This window comes from Mobula birostris, chromosome X (genome assembly GCF_030028105.1).
Source record: "Mobula birostris isolate sMobBir1 chromosome X, sMobBir1.hap1, whole genome shotgun sequence".
Classification (NCBI taxonomy): Eukaryota; Metazoa; Chordata; class Chondrichthyes; order Myliobatiformes; family Myliobatidae; genus Mobula; species Mobula birostris.
Window position 1 is genome coordinate 26,238,293 of NC_092402.1, and position 15,881 is coordinate 26,254,173.

At 40.7% G+C, this 15,881-nt stretch overlaps 1 protein-coding gene across 2 annotated transcripts in view; it reads right to left on the minus strand.

The window, feature by feature from the left end:
* LOC140191359 (BMP and activin membrane-bound inhibitor homolog) overlaps positions 1–15,881 on the minus strand; it is a 91,517-nt gene that overhangs the window by 12,099 nt on the left and 63,537 nt on the right. For both annotated transcript variants that reach the window (XM_072248693.1, XM_072248695.1), the window contains exon 2: positions 6,260–6,544. In XM_072248693.1, the coding sequence (XP_072104794.1) occupies positions 6,260–6,544 (285 nt within the window). The remainder of the gene's footprint in view (positions 1–6,259; positions 6,545–15,881) is intronic.

Consider the following 15,881-nt stretch of genomic DNA (forward strand, 5'->3'; position numbering starts at 1 on the left):
ATCTACAGTTGATTATTATGAGTTTTGCACATATGACTACATATCTTGGCACGCATTTGGTCCATGATGACAGACTAAAGAAGCTAGTTTAGCTCAACTGCAAGTTTTATTGCGACAAGCACAAAAACAGACCAGGTGCTAAGATGCGGAGACAGAACCCACTCAGTCACATACAGACAGGGGAGGTGATTATTACCCACCCTGGTTATGGTCAGGGTGACCCACAACCATACATGTGAATAACTGTGTAACCCAAGCTAAAATATAACAATAAATGAACTTGAACATCCCACCATAATCTTATGAATGCATTTTAAAACAAGAACAATAAACAGCGCTGGCCACTAAGAATGCTGGAGCTGGCCGTTGACAACACACCCCTCCCCCCGGAGTGCCACACATCTCCCACCTAAGGGGGGGGGGGGGGGTCAGCCATCCCCAGAACCTCAGAGTCCACAACAAAGTCCAAAGGCCCTGGTAGTGGTCGACGCTGCTGCCTGGGACACTCTGGGATGTCTGTAGTCCCCCCAAGGGAGGCACTATTTGGTGAGGCAGGAGGCAGGGCACCCAGAGTGTCACTTCCTTCCTTCAGCTTTGCTGGGTGGGTTGGTTGGTGATGCAGGACTCCCAGATGTCGGCGAGCCGCACCTCATGCTCAACTGTGTTTTTCCCCATTGCGACGCGCAGCCTCCTCTTCCCTCAAGTGAAGTGAAGTCAAGTCGCTTTTTATTGTCATTTCAACCATAACTGCTGGTACAGTATACAGTAAAAACGAGACAACGTTTTTCAGGACCATGGTGCTACATGAAACAATACAAAAACTACACTGAACTACATAAAACAACACAAAAACTACACTAGACTACAGACCTACCCAGGGCTGCATAAAGTGCACAAAACAGTACAGGCATTACAATAAATAATAAACAAGAGAATAGGCACAGTAGAGGGCAGTAAGTTGGTGTCAGTCCGGGCTCTGGGTATTGAGGAGTCTGATGGCTTGTGGGAAGGAACTGTCACATAGTCTGGTCGTGAGAGCCCGAATGCTTCGGTGCCTTTTGCCAGATGGCAGGAGGGAGAAGAGTTAGTCTGAGGGGTGCGTGGGGTCCTTCATAATGATGTTTGCTCTACGGATGCAGCATGTGGTGTAAATGTCTGTAATGGCGGGAAGAGAGACCCCAATGATCTTCTCAGCTGACCACACTATCGGCTGCAGGGTCTTGTGATCCGAGATGGTGCAATTTCCAAACCAGGCAGTGATGCAGCTGCTCAGGATGCTCTCAATACAACCTCTGTAGAATGTGGTGAGGATGGGGGGTGGGAAATGGAGTTTTCTCAGCCTTCACAGAAAGTAGAGACGCTGCTGGGCTTTCTTTGTTATGGAGTTGGTGCTGAGGGACCAGGTGAGATTCTCCACCAGATGAACACCAAGAAATTTGGCGTTCAAAGGGTGGTGCCTGCACAAGCCTGGAACAGCCAATTCCAACACCTTTTCTGTCATGTGTAATGGGATATGAATCCCTTAGGAGCAAACATGAAACACGCAACAGTGCTGCTTCATTTCCACACTGAAGTATTCTTAAGTCTCTAGTCTTTCACTTCATATTGAGTGATTTAAATATCAAAATTCTAAAAGTTGCAGATCCTGAAAACATACGAGCACTTTCAAGCCAGGAGTAGGATTCCACATGGTGCAAATCTAAAATAAAATGGAGTGGTTCAGTTTGATTGAATTCAGCTGTTATCACTTTTCTTTCTGAACACAGGATTTCAACACAAAAGGCAGGATCGCTGACAAGAATTCCAATTGCACACGTCCGGGTATTTTTAGCGTTTTTAAGGGGTACAGGGGTTTTTTATAGAATATGACAAATAAACAGGAATAGGATACTAGGATGGTCAAAGATGGGAGGGTGAAGTGTAGGTTTGTATATATATATATATATATATATATATATATACGCGTGTGTGCATGTGATTGGGTGAAGGGATTTAGAATGTATGTCTAGTGCACATTCTGGAGCAGAGGGTGATGGTAATTCACCATTAAGCTGGATGCCAACCGCCGTAAAACAAGATACAGACAGAAGAATTCCAATTATAGACATTGTGAGTGAATTGAGTCTTGTGACATGATGTCCACTTTAATTTGCCACATTCAGCCACCATTATTCACATTATACAGAACATAGAAGATCTAAAATGATTTGTCTTGATGTTCCAAGTGTGAAAGAATTACTACTTTGTTTTTATGGTGAAAACATTTTGTTTAAAAGAATTGATGGGCTTTGCATTATTTTGACTTAGGTATCTGCTTCTCATCTCACACAGTCTATATCAAAGGAAGTTTAAATTGGACACTGCTGTTATCAGAGTTCCAGTGCTGCCTGACTGACTCCAAAAGTAAGTCATCTGTGTGCAATGTTTAATGATTATTAAAATATCAGTCATAAGAACCAGGCTGTTTGGCAATCAAGAATCAGCTATTTGGTATCGAAGAGTCCATTTGTTTTCTGCATGGTTATGGGTAGTAAGGAGTGTCAGGGTGAAGCTCTGATAAAATGTTCAGGATTTTATGTAATCAGAGTTGGGAACGTACTGGTTTACAAAGCAACAACTTGCCCTTTTCATTCAGAGGCTGATGAACTGGCTAAATGCTTCCATCTATATTAATGATTAGTAAAAATTTTCAAAGTGTTTAAAAAAACAAATACATACACTGCTTGTTTGTAATATTGATCAATCCTGTAACAAAGCAAATTTCCTGAAGTCCAATGTGGGGAGGTCACAGACACAACACTTGCACATAGAGTATACAACCTTAGAACAGGCCCTTCAGTCTACAATGTCTGTACTGACCATGATGCCAATTCAAACTACTTTCATATGTCTGTACATTGTCTATTTCTCTTCATTTCCTGCATGTTCATGTGCCTGCCTATATGTCTCTTCAATGCCACTATCATTTCATATCTGCTTCTAATTTTATTTGGTTGATCATTTTTTAAAACTAGATTTGGTAATAATTTCACCAATTAGCAATGTAGCTCTGAATCCATCTTTTTAAAATGTATTTACTTTTCTACTTTCTCTTGGTTAACAAGATATTTATGTCAATATTTGGTTGACTGGTTCATTTTTATTTATATTTCAGTCAGACTGTGATTGGAGACAAAATACACTCTAGCTCTCTCCCTAAACATATAAAAGTGTGCTGTTCCTACTGCTTTTACCTCTGGGGAAAATGGAGTATTACCGGGGATTTACCTTGTTTATGACTTCAGTTTATAATGAAAACGCAGTCATTTAACAACTGTGACCAGTAACTGATTCATTTGATTCAGAGGTTTTGACAGCAGAGTGAAGTATTTCACCAATATATCAATTCACCTGATTATAACCTAATTTATTTCCTGGTGGACACAATTATATTGCAGTAACATGCAGAAGCACGTACTAGGTAGTGAAATTTGCTCAGTTCTGTAAAGGTTGCAATGCATTCTGAGTTGTTTAAGTGTAATTTAGTTTCTGTCCAACTAGTTGTGGATTGAAGTCTCCACCAAGACACTTTAATTAAAATAAAACCAAGATGATCAACTCAGTTGATACTGAGAACAGAAGAATACAATATAGTAGGACCATAATTAGGTCATCAGCCTCAGCATTCAATATGATCATTCTTGATCTATATTGATCTCTAATCTTCTTCCGTGCCAGTTTCCAGTAACACTCTGTTCCTCAACCTTTCAAATGTTTATCTACCTCCACATTAAATGCATCAAATGATCTGATCTTCACCATTATCACAGACCAAGAATTTCATAGATTCACTACCCTTGGAGAGAAGAAATTCTCTCACTTTCTTTGAAATTCTCTCAATTCACCATAATTTTAAACGTTTTGCCCTTTATTTTGTAGTTACATCTGCTTCTTCATGATTCTCCCACTTTGGAAAACAGCTCAACATCTACCCTGTCAAGGATTGTCCAAGCTGCTACGTCTTAAATGCGATGTTAACCGAAAGGACCATTTGCCTTTCTAAATGAAACATGCTACCATGTGAAGATTTTAATTATCTTACTTATTGAGATACAGCATGGTATAGGCCCTTATGACCCTTTGAGTCATGCCACCCAGCAATCCCCTGATTTAATCCCAGCCTAGTCACAGGTCAATTTATAATGACCAATTAACCTACTTTGGACTGTGGGAGGAAACCCACATGGTCACGAGGAGAACGTACAAACTCCTTACAGACAGCTGCAGGAATTGAACCTGGGTTGCTGGTACTATAAGGCATTCTGCAGCCACTATGCTACTGCACCGCTGTGATCTTAAAGTTGAGTAAGGAAAATGTTCATGTCTATTGGTCAATTAGCCAACATACAACAACACGAACATAGATTACCTGATCATTGCCATGATGCTGTTTGTGAGACCATGCTTTCTGTAAATTGCTTGAGTTTTTTTTTACATTACAATAATGAACACCAATGCAAAATTAAAGCAATGAAAGGCATTGTATAAATCATTATTTTCTTCTTTGTCATTTTGGGCCTTTTCTGCTGGCAATGGGAAGTTCCCATAAGCCAGAGATATGAAATTAAAAGGCAGCCAACTTGCATAGTTGATAGGTTAATTGGCTGTCATGAATAACCCCTTACAGATGCAGCAGAACCGGGAATGAGTTGATAGAATTGTGCACATAAGAGAAAATAGGATACATGGAAAATAAATGAGGAAATTAGATTGCTTTGAGAACCAGCATTAGTCAAATGGCTTCCATCTATGACAAAAGAAACAATTAGAAATTTGAACAAGCCACAAAGGAAAGTTTGTCTCCATCTTCTGTCAATAATCTAATGAATTCAGGCTTGCTTTCTTCATGAAGGTGCATACAAAAGATGAGTGAAAATGATAACAATAATGGTTTAAACCCTCCCCACTTAGCTGTGGGAACCAAAGAATGTTAAGTATATGCCAGAGGTACAGCTCTTGGGTTAAGGGATTTTAAGAAGCATTAGCAAGACCACACAAGGAGAAATGTGTACATCTGTGGTCACCGTACTTGCACAAGGACATTGAGGATTTATAGAAATTATACCAATAATTCATGAATTAGGTCAGTGAGTTATGATAAATTAAAGATTTTAGATCTTTTCTCATTAGAAAATATATTTTACTAGGAAAGAAAATGCTAGACTTTAACATAATGAAATGAATTGAGAGTGTGTTGCAAAACTACATCAAATCAATTTGCAAAAAGTGGAAGAGTGGAAAGTTGGTGGAAAGTAGAAAATTCAGTAGCAAAGACTCAAAGCAAAATATGCCCAAAATGTTCCCCATTGTCTTCCCTCAATAATTGCACCTGTGATTCTGAAACACATCAGCAATAAGACAGAAGGCAGCATTCCTGTCTAGAAAAGTTATCAAAAATAGTGTGACTTTCTCACCACTACAATGGCTGATCATAGAACTGGCTCCAAATACTGTAAGCCAGCAAAATGAAATCTCCAAAATGTCAATTTCTGTTTCGGTGGTATCTATAAAATTCGGGTGGAAACAAAGATAATAAACAATAATTAAGTATAAGGATAATAAATGGCCTAACTGGATTGTGGACAGGACTTGAAAGATTGGATAAATCAAATGGGTAAGATATCCTGACTCCATGTCCTTGAACTTACTCTGAAATAGCAAAGCTCCTTAAGTTTCTTAACTTAATTTGAATTCTGAAGTAATTATATTTTAAATTTGTTTAAAGGAAGTAAGAGAAACCATAGCAATGAAAAATAAGATAAAAACTAAAACTATTATACTGAAGAATGTAAAGACCATTTATTTTTCTTTCACCAGCTCAGTCCCCTGCCACATTGAAAAGGGTGCTGAAACTATTCTAATTTGACTGTATTAATCATATCAACATGCATTACTAGGACATAGTCTGACAAGAATAGTTAATACAGCTCTGAAGAAATTTCAGAAACTTCTTTAAATTAGAATACTTTGCTAATTTTAATATTGCTATTTTTCAGAGTATATTAGAGAATTACTTGGGCTATGAAAGTAAAGGATAACATGAGATTTAAAACAAGAACAAGCTAAAGAGACGAGTGTATATTTGAAAAAAAAATGCATCCCAATGTTTTGGATCTTTAATTCCATGGGTTAGACCAGTAGATAATGATCCCATATTCACTCCTGGTATGAAGTGACTCTGAAACACATCATTTACTACTAATATTTTAAGATTTATTACCTGACATGCTACTCCCAGAATGCAGCAAAACTTCCTGTAACCCTTTATAATTACACATATCTTCCCAACAACATTCCAAGAGTGACCAGTGTCCTTTGTGGTGGTTATAATTTTGTGCATGGCAGATCTCTGTTGTATTTGAGAAAGTGTCTGTACAGCCATGTAGTAGGGGAGAATTGGCATTCTGAGGGTCCAGTAGTCTGGTAAAGCAGGCAGAGAGCTGGGACTTGCACATGTAGCCTGTTGCCACACACTGTGGCCCATCACAGTAACATCTGATTTCACCTGAAAAACACAAAGTTTTAATGAACAGATTTACTGAAGAAAATGGAGACCCTCAAAAAAGCAATAATAACATGATAACATGAGTCCTGACGAAGGGTCTTGCCTTGAAACATCAACTGTTTATTCACTTCCATAGATGCTGCCTGACCTGCTAGGTTCATCCAGCATTTTGTGTGTTTTGCCTTGGATCTCCAGCACCTGCAGATTTTCTTGTGTTTGAGACCAGTAATATTGGTTCAGGTTCAAAGTTATTTTAAGATGCAGAAGCATTGAGTAGAAATTTCAGTTAAATTTGATTGTTATTGCTAGCTTTTGAAAGAAGGTGAACTGTTAATAATTCCCATAAGATACCATATATTCCTGCTTTGGCAGCTGCTGTGATAGTTATTGAACCTGCCATTAATTCCATCATTCCCATATACCTGTATGTCCTCTCCTTATTTCCCAGTAATCCTGAATGATTGGCTCATACACACCCATAACTCCCTTTTCATTCTTTTGCCACTTACCAGCCTTAAGTGGTAATTTACAACAGCTAATTAAGGTATCCAAACCAGATGGTACTCTGGCCTGAAAGAGAAAGCAGAGGCTTCCAATATCCTTCAGGGAAGGATATCTGACACTTCATCCAATCCAGCCCCATATGTGAGTTTGGACCCATCAATATGGTTGATTCTTAGTTGGCTCCTCTAAACAAGAATAATTAAGAATGGAGAGTGAATGCTGACATTGTGAATGCTGTGCACATCTCATGAATGAACAAAGAAAGATAAAAATAAGGGGAAGATTGGCAACATTGAAAAGGAGATGAAGAAAGGCTTGTTATTAATATTTTCTGCAAAGTAAAATACCACAACTGTCTATACCAGCTACTGGGTTGCTTGAGTGTGTTACACTGCTTAATCAGATGTTGAATGATCTGTGCCTTATTTTCAATTTTGCATCTTGACTCTGTAATATTGATACCAAAAGATTTCAATCCCAGTTTGAAATTTTTCAGACTTTGGGGAAAGAGTTCAAATTTTTGTAACATATCATATGAAAATGCACAATTATGACATTTCCCTGAATAGTTCAGCACTAATTTTAAGGATTTTTCTCCTTATCTGGGTAAGATTCAGTAAAGGATATAATCTGCCCCTCCTCAGCCTATTAAATCCTTTAATCATCTTAGAAATCTCATGAAGATCACCCTTCAAGTTTTTATATTCCAGGACATGAAAGCCCAAACCCTTCAACTTGTCCTTGGAGTGTAATTCTCATTTGATTCTGGTGAACCTGTGTTCACCTCCGAAGTCACACCTTCCTGATGTTCAGTATCTGAACTAACACAGTATTTCAGATAGAGTACAGCTTCAATACAACTGTCATCCCTTTGTGAAACTGTGCCCTTAAAATAATAACCAAAACTTAATTGGCTATCTTAACCTGAGCCTATCCATAATTAGTTTTTTTTTTACCAATATCTGTATTTCAATCCTTAAATATATGGCTTATTCATAGCTTATGGATTCACATCATTTAGAAATTACTCTAATTTATCTTTTCCATTTTCTTTCAATCTTCTCCACTCACTTAATCAATCAAAGGCCCTTTGCCACTTTCTGCTACCATCCACATCACTTATTACTGCTTAACTGTGTAATATCAACATACTTGCCTAATACTCCTTTTTTCTTCCACCTAATCATTTATAAATAAATAACAGAAATCTGACAAAAAGCACAAGATCTAAGGGGTACTACCAGATAACTGCCACCAAAAGTTCAGGACATAACAAATCTATTTCTCCAAATCTTTCTCCAAACTCCTAAATATTTGAGCATCAAAGCAAGGATATTGTGCTCATGGACAATAAATGTAAGTTTCAAAGTGCAATAAGTTACAATACAAATTAACCAGTAACATTATAATTAAACCAGGTAAGATCCAATTGGCAGTTTCATAATGTCAGTGATTTATGTTTGATTACTGATCAATAAGCCAAAAGTCATCATTGTAAATGTTGACATAAGAAGATTCCAACTGGACTTCAGCCTGTCTTCACCCACACTCAATGCATACTTTTTTTTACAAGAACAGCAATCTGAATTGAGAACTCAGTAAACAGTAAAAAAGACTACTCAGCACAACATTAATCCTCCCTCTATCCACCAGAGCGAGAATCAGCTAAACTGGCAGAGATTGGCCCAATGATTAAGCCTTTATCTTTCCTGCTTTTCATTGTACAGTAGCTCACTGGACTGTGCCCTTCACTCAATATAAGCACACGTTCAGGGGAAGTTAGATAAACAAGAAGGTCAGAAGGAATAAGTGGAATAGAACATAAGGCCGTAAGACCATAAGACATAGGAGCAGAGTTAGGCCATTCAACTCATCAAGTCTGTCCACTATTTCATCATGGCTGACCTATTATCCCTCTCAAACCCATTCTCCTGCCTTCTCCCTGTAACTTTAGTCAGGGCATCAAATCAAGAACCTATCAACTTCTGCTTTAAATATGCTCAATGACTTGGCCTCCACAGCCACCTGTGGCAATGAATTCCACAGATTCACCACCCTCTGGCTAAAGAAATTCCTCCTTGTATCCGTTCTAAATGGACTTCCCTCTATTCTGAGGCTATGCCCTCAGTTCCTAGACTCCCCCACTATTGGAAACATCCTCTCCACATCCACTCTATCTAGGCTTTTTAATATTTCATAGGCTTCAATAAGGTCAGCCCTGACCCCCCACCCTACCCCCATTCTTCTAAACTCCAGCGAGTACAGGCCCAGAGCCATCAGATGTAACTAATACATTAACCCTTTAATTCCCAGAATCATCTTGGTGAACTTCCTCTGGACCATCTCCAATGCCAGCATATCTTTTCTTAGATAATAGCCCAAAAGTGCTCACAATACTCCAAGCGCAGTCTGACCAATGCCTATAAAGCCTCAACATTACATACTTACCTTTTATACTCTAGTCCTTCTGGAAATGTATACAATCATCACATTTGCCTTCCTTACCACCAACCTAACCTGCAACTAACCTTTAGGGAATCCTATATGAGAACTCTCAGGTCCTTTTGCACTTCTGATTTTTGACTTTTCTCCCCATTTAGAAAATAGTCCACACCTTTATTCCTTCTACTAAAGTGCATGACCATACACATCCCAGCACTGTATTCCACTGACACTTCTTCTCCTAATCTGTCTAAGTCCTTCTGCAGACTCTCAGCTTTCTCAATTCTAAATGTCCCTCCACTTATCTTCATTTTGTCTGCAAACCTGGCCACAAAGCCATCAATTCCATCATCCAAGTCATTGGCATATAATGTAAAAAGAAGCAATTCCAACACAGACTAGGAACACCACTAGTCACCAGAGGCCAACCAGATAAGGCTCTCTTTATTCCCACTCTTTGCCTCTTGCCAATCAGCCAATGCTCTATCTATGTTAGTATCTTTCCTGTAATACCATGGGCTCTTACCTCGTTAAGCAGCTTCATGTGTGCCACCTTGTAAAAGGCCACCTGAAAATTCAAGTAAACAACATCCACTGACTCTCCCTTGTCTATCCTGTCTGTTATTTCCTCAAAGAATTACAACTAATTTGTCAGGCAAGATTTGCCCTGACTTTGCTGACTTTGGCCTATTTTATCATGTACCTCGAAATATCCCGAAACTTCATCCCTAATAATGGACTCCAATATTGTCCTAACCATTGAAGTCAGGCCTATAATTTATTTTCTTCTGCCTTCCTCCCTTCATAAAGAGTGAAGTGACATCTGTAATTTTCCAGTCTTCCGGAACCATTTCAGAATATAGTGATTCTTGAAAGATCATTACTAAAGTCTCCACAGTCTCCGCTGCTACTTCTTTCAGAACCTGGGGTGTAGTCCACCTGGTCCAGATGATTTAATCTACATTCAAACTTTTCAGTTTCCCAAGCACCTTCTCTTTAGTAAGAGCAACTACACTCATTTTTGCCCCCTGACACTCTTGAATTTCTGGCAAATGCTAGTGTCTTCCACAGTGAAGATTGATGCAAAATACTTACTATGTTCACCCACCACTTCCTTGTCCCACTTTACTATTTCTCCAGTATCATTATCCAGTGGTCCAATATCTACTCTCACTTCTCTTCTACACTTTTATTTATCTGAAGAAAACTTATGATATCCTCTTTAATATTATTGGCTTGCTTACCTTCGTATTCCATCTTTTCCTTCTTTACGACTTTTTCAGTTGCCTGCTGTTACTTTATAAAAGCTACCAAATTTTCTAATTTCCCACTAATTTTTGCTCTATTATATGCCCTCTCTTTGGCTTTTATGTTGGCTTTGACTTCTCTTGTGTCTTCAGTTGTGTCATCTTGCCTTTAGAATACTTCCTCATCCTCTTTAGGATGTATATATCCTGAACCTTCTGAATTGCTCCCAGAAATTCCAGCCATTGCTACTCTACCATCAACCCCTTGTTACACTTCAACTTATCCCACTGACTGCAATTTTGCCTTATCATTTGCCTGTCCTTCCTCACAATCTCACGACACACTGCCCCATCCTCAGTCCTACCATTCCAGTTTGATGAAGGAGAGTTCACCCAAAGCATAAACACCAAAGTAGAGCAGCTAATTCATGCGATGATTTGCACGCTGCATTTCTGATGTTATTCTTACGAAATTTGGATATCCATTTGCAACATCTTTAAGCTTTGAGAATTAACAAGAAATCTCTTCAGTGTTGAGGATGGAGTAGTCACTTCATAATCTAGACAGTTTAGAATGTGCCAAATCATTCAAATAGAAACCTGAATAAATATTGGCATTTTCAGTGCTTTTATATTTGTTGTGCATTTCTATATTTGAATAGGTTGGAAACCAGGCCAGAGACAATATTCATCAATATTCAAACATAAGTGTTTCAGATTTGTAGTCTGCCATCTTATATTTCTCTTGTAGCTGTTGAAGACAACTACTCTACGTTGCTTTCATTGACCTTACGAAGGCCTTCGACCTTGTGAGCAGAGGCGGCCTGTTCAAAATCCTGTCCAGGATTGGTTGTCCCCCGAGGCTCCTCAGGATAGTTTGGTCATTCCACACAGACATGAAGGGCGTCGTTCAGTTCGACGGCTCTTCTTCGGAGGCCTTCAACATCTGCAGTGGTGTGAAGCAGGACTGTGTGCTTGCCCCCACCCTGTTCAGCATCTTCTTCACAGTCATGCTGAAGCACGCCTTTAGAACATCAACTGATGGTGTCTCCCTCCACACCAGATCAGACAGGAGGCTGTTCAGTCTGTCCCGGCTGAGGGCAAAAACCAAGGTTTGTGAAGTACTCGTCAGGGACATGTTGTTTGCAGACGATGCAGCACTGGCAACACACTCTGAAGAGCAATTGCAACACCTCATGGACAGCTTCTCAAGAGCCTGCCAGGACTTCAGCTTGACCATCAGCCTGAAGAAGACCAACGTGTTGGGCCAAGGCATTGAGCACCCCTCTGCCATCACCACCAACAACTACGAGCTGGAGGTAGTTCACGAGGTTACATACCTTGGCTCCACCATCATGGACAGCCTCTCCCTAGACCCTGAGATCAGTAGACAGATCGGATGAGCAGCCTCAACATTCGCCAGGCTGACAAAGAGAGTCTGGGAGAACAGAAGGCTGACGACACACACCAAGGTTGCAGTCTACAGGGCCTGCATCCTCAGCATACTGCCTTACGGCAGCGAGACCTGGAGCCTCTACTCCAGACAAGAGCAGCATCTCAACACCTTCCACCTTCGCAGCCTGAGACGCATCCTGGACATCAAGTGGACTGACCGAGTCACCAACAATGAGGTCCTGGCCCACGCCCAGATACCCAGCCTCTTCACCCTGCTCTAACAATGCTGTCTCCGCTGGCTGGGCCACATACACCGCATGTCAGACAGGAGGATCCCGAAAGACCTGCTGTGCAGGGAACTGGCCTCCGGCAAGAGAGCACAAGGGCGGCCCCATCTTCGTTTCAAAGATGTCTGCAAGAGAGACATGAAGTCACTGAACATGAACGTCGAGAGGTGGGAGGACATTGCAAGTGATCGCTCTCGCTGGAGGCTGGAACTACGCAGAGGTCTAAAAAGAGGAGAAGAGAAGCTGAGGCTTGCTGCTGAAGAAAAGCGCACTTGCCAAAAAAACAGCACCAAGACAACACTGGAGGACAGCGCCTTCAAGTGCAGTCACTGCAGCCGAGACTGTCACTCCCGTGTGGGACTCTACAGCCATAACAGACGCTGCTGTAACACAGACTGAAGCTAGACTTCCCAGGCACAGATCCAGTGTCTCGCGAGACTAACGGAAGCCACCACATCTTATATTTAAACAAGAAGAGTCAGTACATTTATGGTTGGAGCTTTGGAATCCTAGATAGTTCATTAAATAGACCATTAAGACTGTAAGACCATTCAGCCCATTGAGTCTGCTCTACCATTCCATCATGGCTGATCCTGGATCCCACTCAACCCCACACACCTGCCTTCTCACCATATCCTTTGATGCCCTGACTGATCAGGAAACGATCAACTTCCGCCTTAAATATACCCATGGACTTGGCCTCCACTGCAGTCTGTGGCAGAGCATTCCACAGATTCACTACTCTCTGACTAAAAAAATTCCTCCTTACCTCTGTTCTAAAGAGTCACCCCTCAAATCTACAAACAGTTCTGGATACCCCCATCTTTGGAAACATCCGCTCCACATTCACTCTATCTAGTCCTTTCAACATTTGGTAGGTTTCAATGACATATCCCCACATTCTTCTAAATTCCAGTGAGTACAGGCCCAAAGCTGCCAAATGCTCCTCATATGTTAACTCCTTCATTCCCAGAATCATCCTCATAAACCTCCTCTGGACTCTCTCCAATGACAACACATCCTTTCTGAGACATGGGGCCCAAAACTGTTGACAATACTCTAAGTGCAGCCTGACTAGTCAGCCATTCCTCTATCCATGCCAGTATCTTTCCTGTAACACCATAGGATTTTATCTTGTTAAGCAGCCTCATGTGTGGCACCTTATTAAATGATCAATTGCCTTCTTAAAATCCAAGTAAATGACATCCACTTCCTCTCCTTTGCCCACCCTGCTGGTTACTTCCTCAAAGTATTCTAACAGATTTGTTTGGCAAAATAGCTTGGAAAATACTGAGCGTATAATGCCAATTTACTACTGTGAACACTTGCAGCTTTACATCTGTGTTGAAATGTGCAACAAATTTACATAATTAAGTTTCAAATAGCTCATTTAGTGATTTGCCTTAACCAATGACTCAGTTATACCATGTTATTTACTTTAAAGGAAAGTGGTTTTGGCTTTATATCAATGTGAATAATGTAACTGAACTTAGATGACTGACCTACAAGGATTGTCTCAGTCCATTTTCCCTCGCATCTAGACTCAGGTCAATGATAAATAATGAACCCCTTTTATTAAATCGTTGATCCTTCCAAGGATTCTAAGGCATCCTCGGTTCCTTAAGGTTGTTATAACCGGGGGTGGTGTTCTGTATTTAATATTTAAGTAATATTTGAGTAATCTTGTATTTGTAGATTGTTTGATTAAAAATCCTTTTTATTTAAATAATTCATTATGGGTTATATGTATAAATAACATGGTGTTGACACGTGGCCAAGTGGTTAAGGTGTTGGTCTAGTGATTTGAAGGTCGCTAGTTCGAGGCTCAGCTGAGTCAACGTGTTGGGTCCTTCAGCAAGGCACTTAACCACACATTGCTCTGTGACGACACCGGTGCCAAGCTGTATGGGTCCTAATGCCCTTCCCTTGGACAACATTGGTGTCACGGAGAGGGGAGACTTGCAGAATGGGCAACTGCCGGTCTTCCATACAACCTTGCCCAGGTCTGCGCCCTGGAATCCTTCCAAGGGGCAAATCCATGTTCTCATGAGACTAACGGATGCCTAATCAATCAATCAATCAAATCAATAAATAACATTATTATTATTTACCTGAAGGCGGGGCGAAGTCAAGATGGCATTAAACAGCAACTCCTTTGCTTGCATCTTTGGAAACAGCTCTATCTCTATCTTTGATATCTACTTTTTTTTACTTTTTAAGGTTCTTTTGAAGACCCTAACTTGGAGTTACACTCTGACTTTGGTTCTTTGTGGGAATGGGACCCGCTCTCAGGACCTCGTGACCGGCCGCTTTTGATATCCCAAGGATGTGGCCTGGAAGACGAGCGCACATTCAGGGTTCCAGATTTTTGTGGCTCTGGGAACGTGCTGATTCTAAGCCAGTGCCCTTGACTGAAGCAGTTGGGGAGAAAACAGAACATCAGGAGCAGTGGGCTAGCTGCCGGGGGTTGTATGTGCAGAGAGCTGCGCCTTTTTGGTGCCAACTCTCTGGGCGCAGAGCTCTGAAACAGCGACGCAACAGACCTTTAACATTATAAGTCAGCAAGTTGTTTGTTATGTCTCCCCTCTCACTGTGAAACGGGGATACCTTTTTTTCCCTTATTAGGGAGAAAGAGAGCCTGTGGTATGTTGAGTTACCAGGTGAGCAAGTAGTCTTTGGGGTACTGCAAGTCTGTGTCTTTATTGATGTTTTGCTGCATGTTTGAGTGCTCGGTGGAGGGTGCTGATGCTTTTCTGCTGGTGGGGGTGGGGGGAAGTCATTGCCTTTCTGCTGCTTGTGTGTGGGAGGGGGGAGCTGGGGGGGTGGATTTTGGGGTTCTAATGTTTTAACTGTCATTCATTCTTTGGGGCATTTCTCTGTTTTCGTGGATGTTTGCGAAGAAGAAGAATTTCAGGATGTATATTGTATGCCTTCCTCTGACATTAAATGTACCTATTGAACTATTGATGTGAGTTGCATATGTCATCACGCTACCACGTGACACATGCATGCCTCGCTTAACGTAAACACAAAGTTAGACTTGTATTCCCAGACTCCCATGTCTTCCTTTGAATTAGTTGAATGTTTTGAAGTCGCAGAGCATAATAAGTGGTAATGAAGACAAGTTTTCACTACTTATTAAATGCTCCCAGTGGTGTGAGTCCCAAATAGTCTGACAACCAAGTCCAGCTCCTGGCCTTCATGTGTGGCTTAGCTACTAAGCCTTGCAGAATAGTTTCTACTGACAGGAGAATGGAGCAAAAGTTACAGGTGCCTTAAAACCAGTCACTTTGGGCGGATAGGGATTGACCCTGAACAATGGAAGGCCTCAGACCCTTCCAAATGAATTCAGAATGAACCACTTGAATAAAACTGATGGCATGTTGCTTTGTTTAACTTTAACTAAAGGTTACACAATTTGGCTGTCCTTTGAACATCCTGCTTTGCACTGGTTTTTTTTGA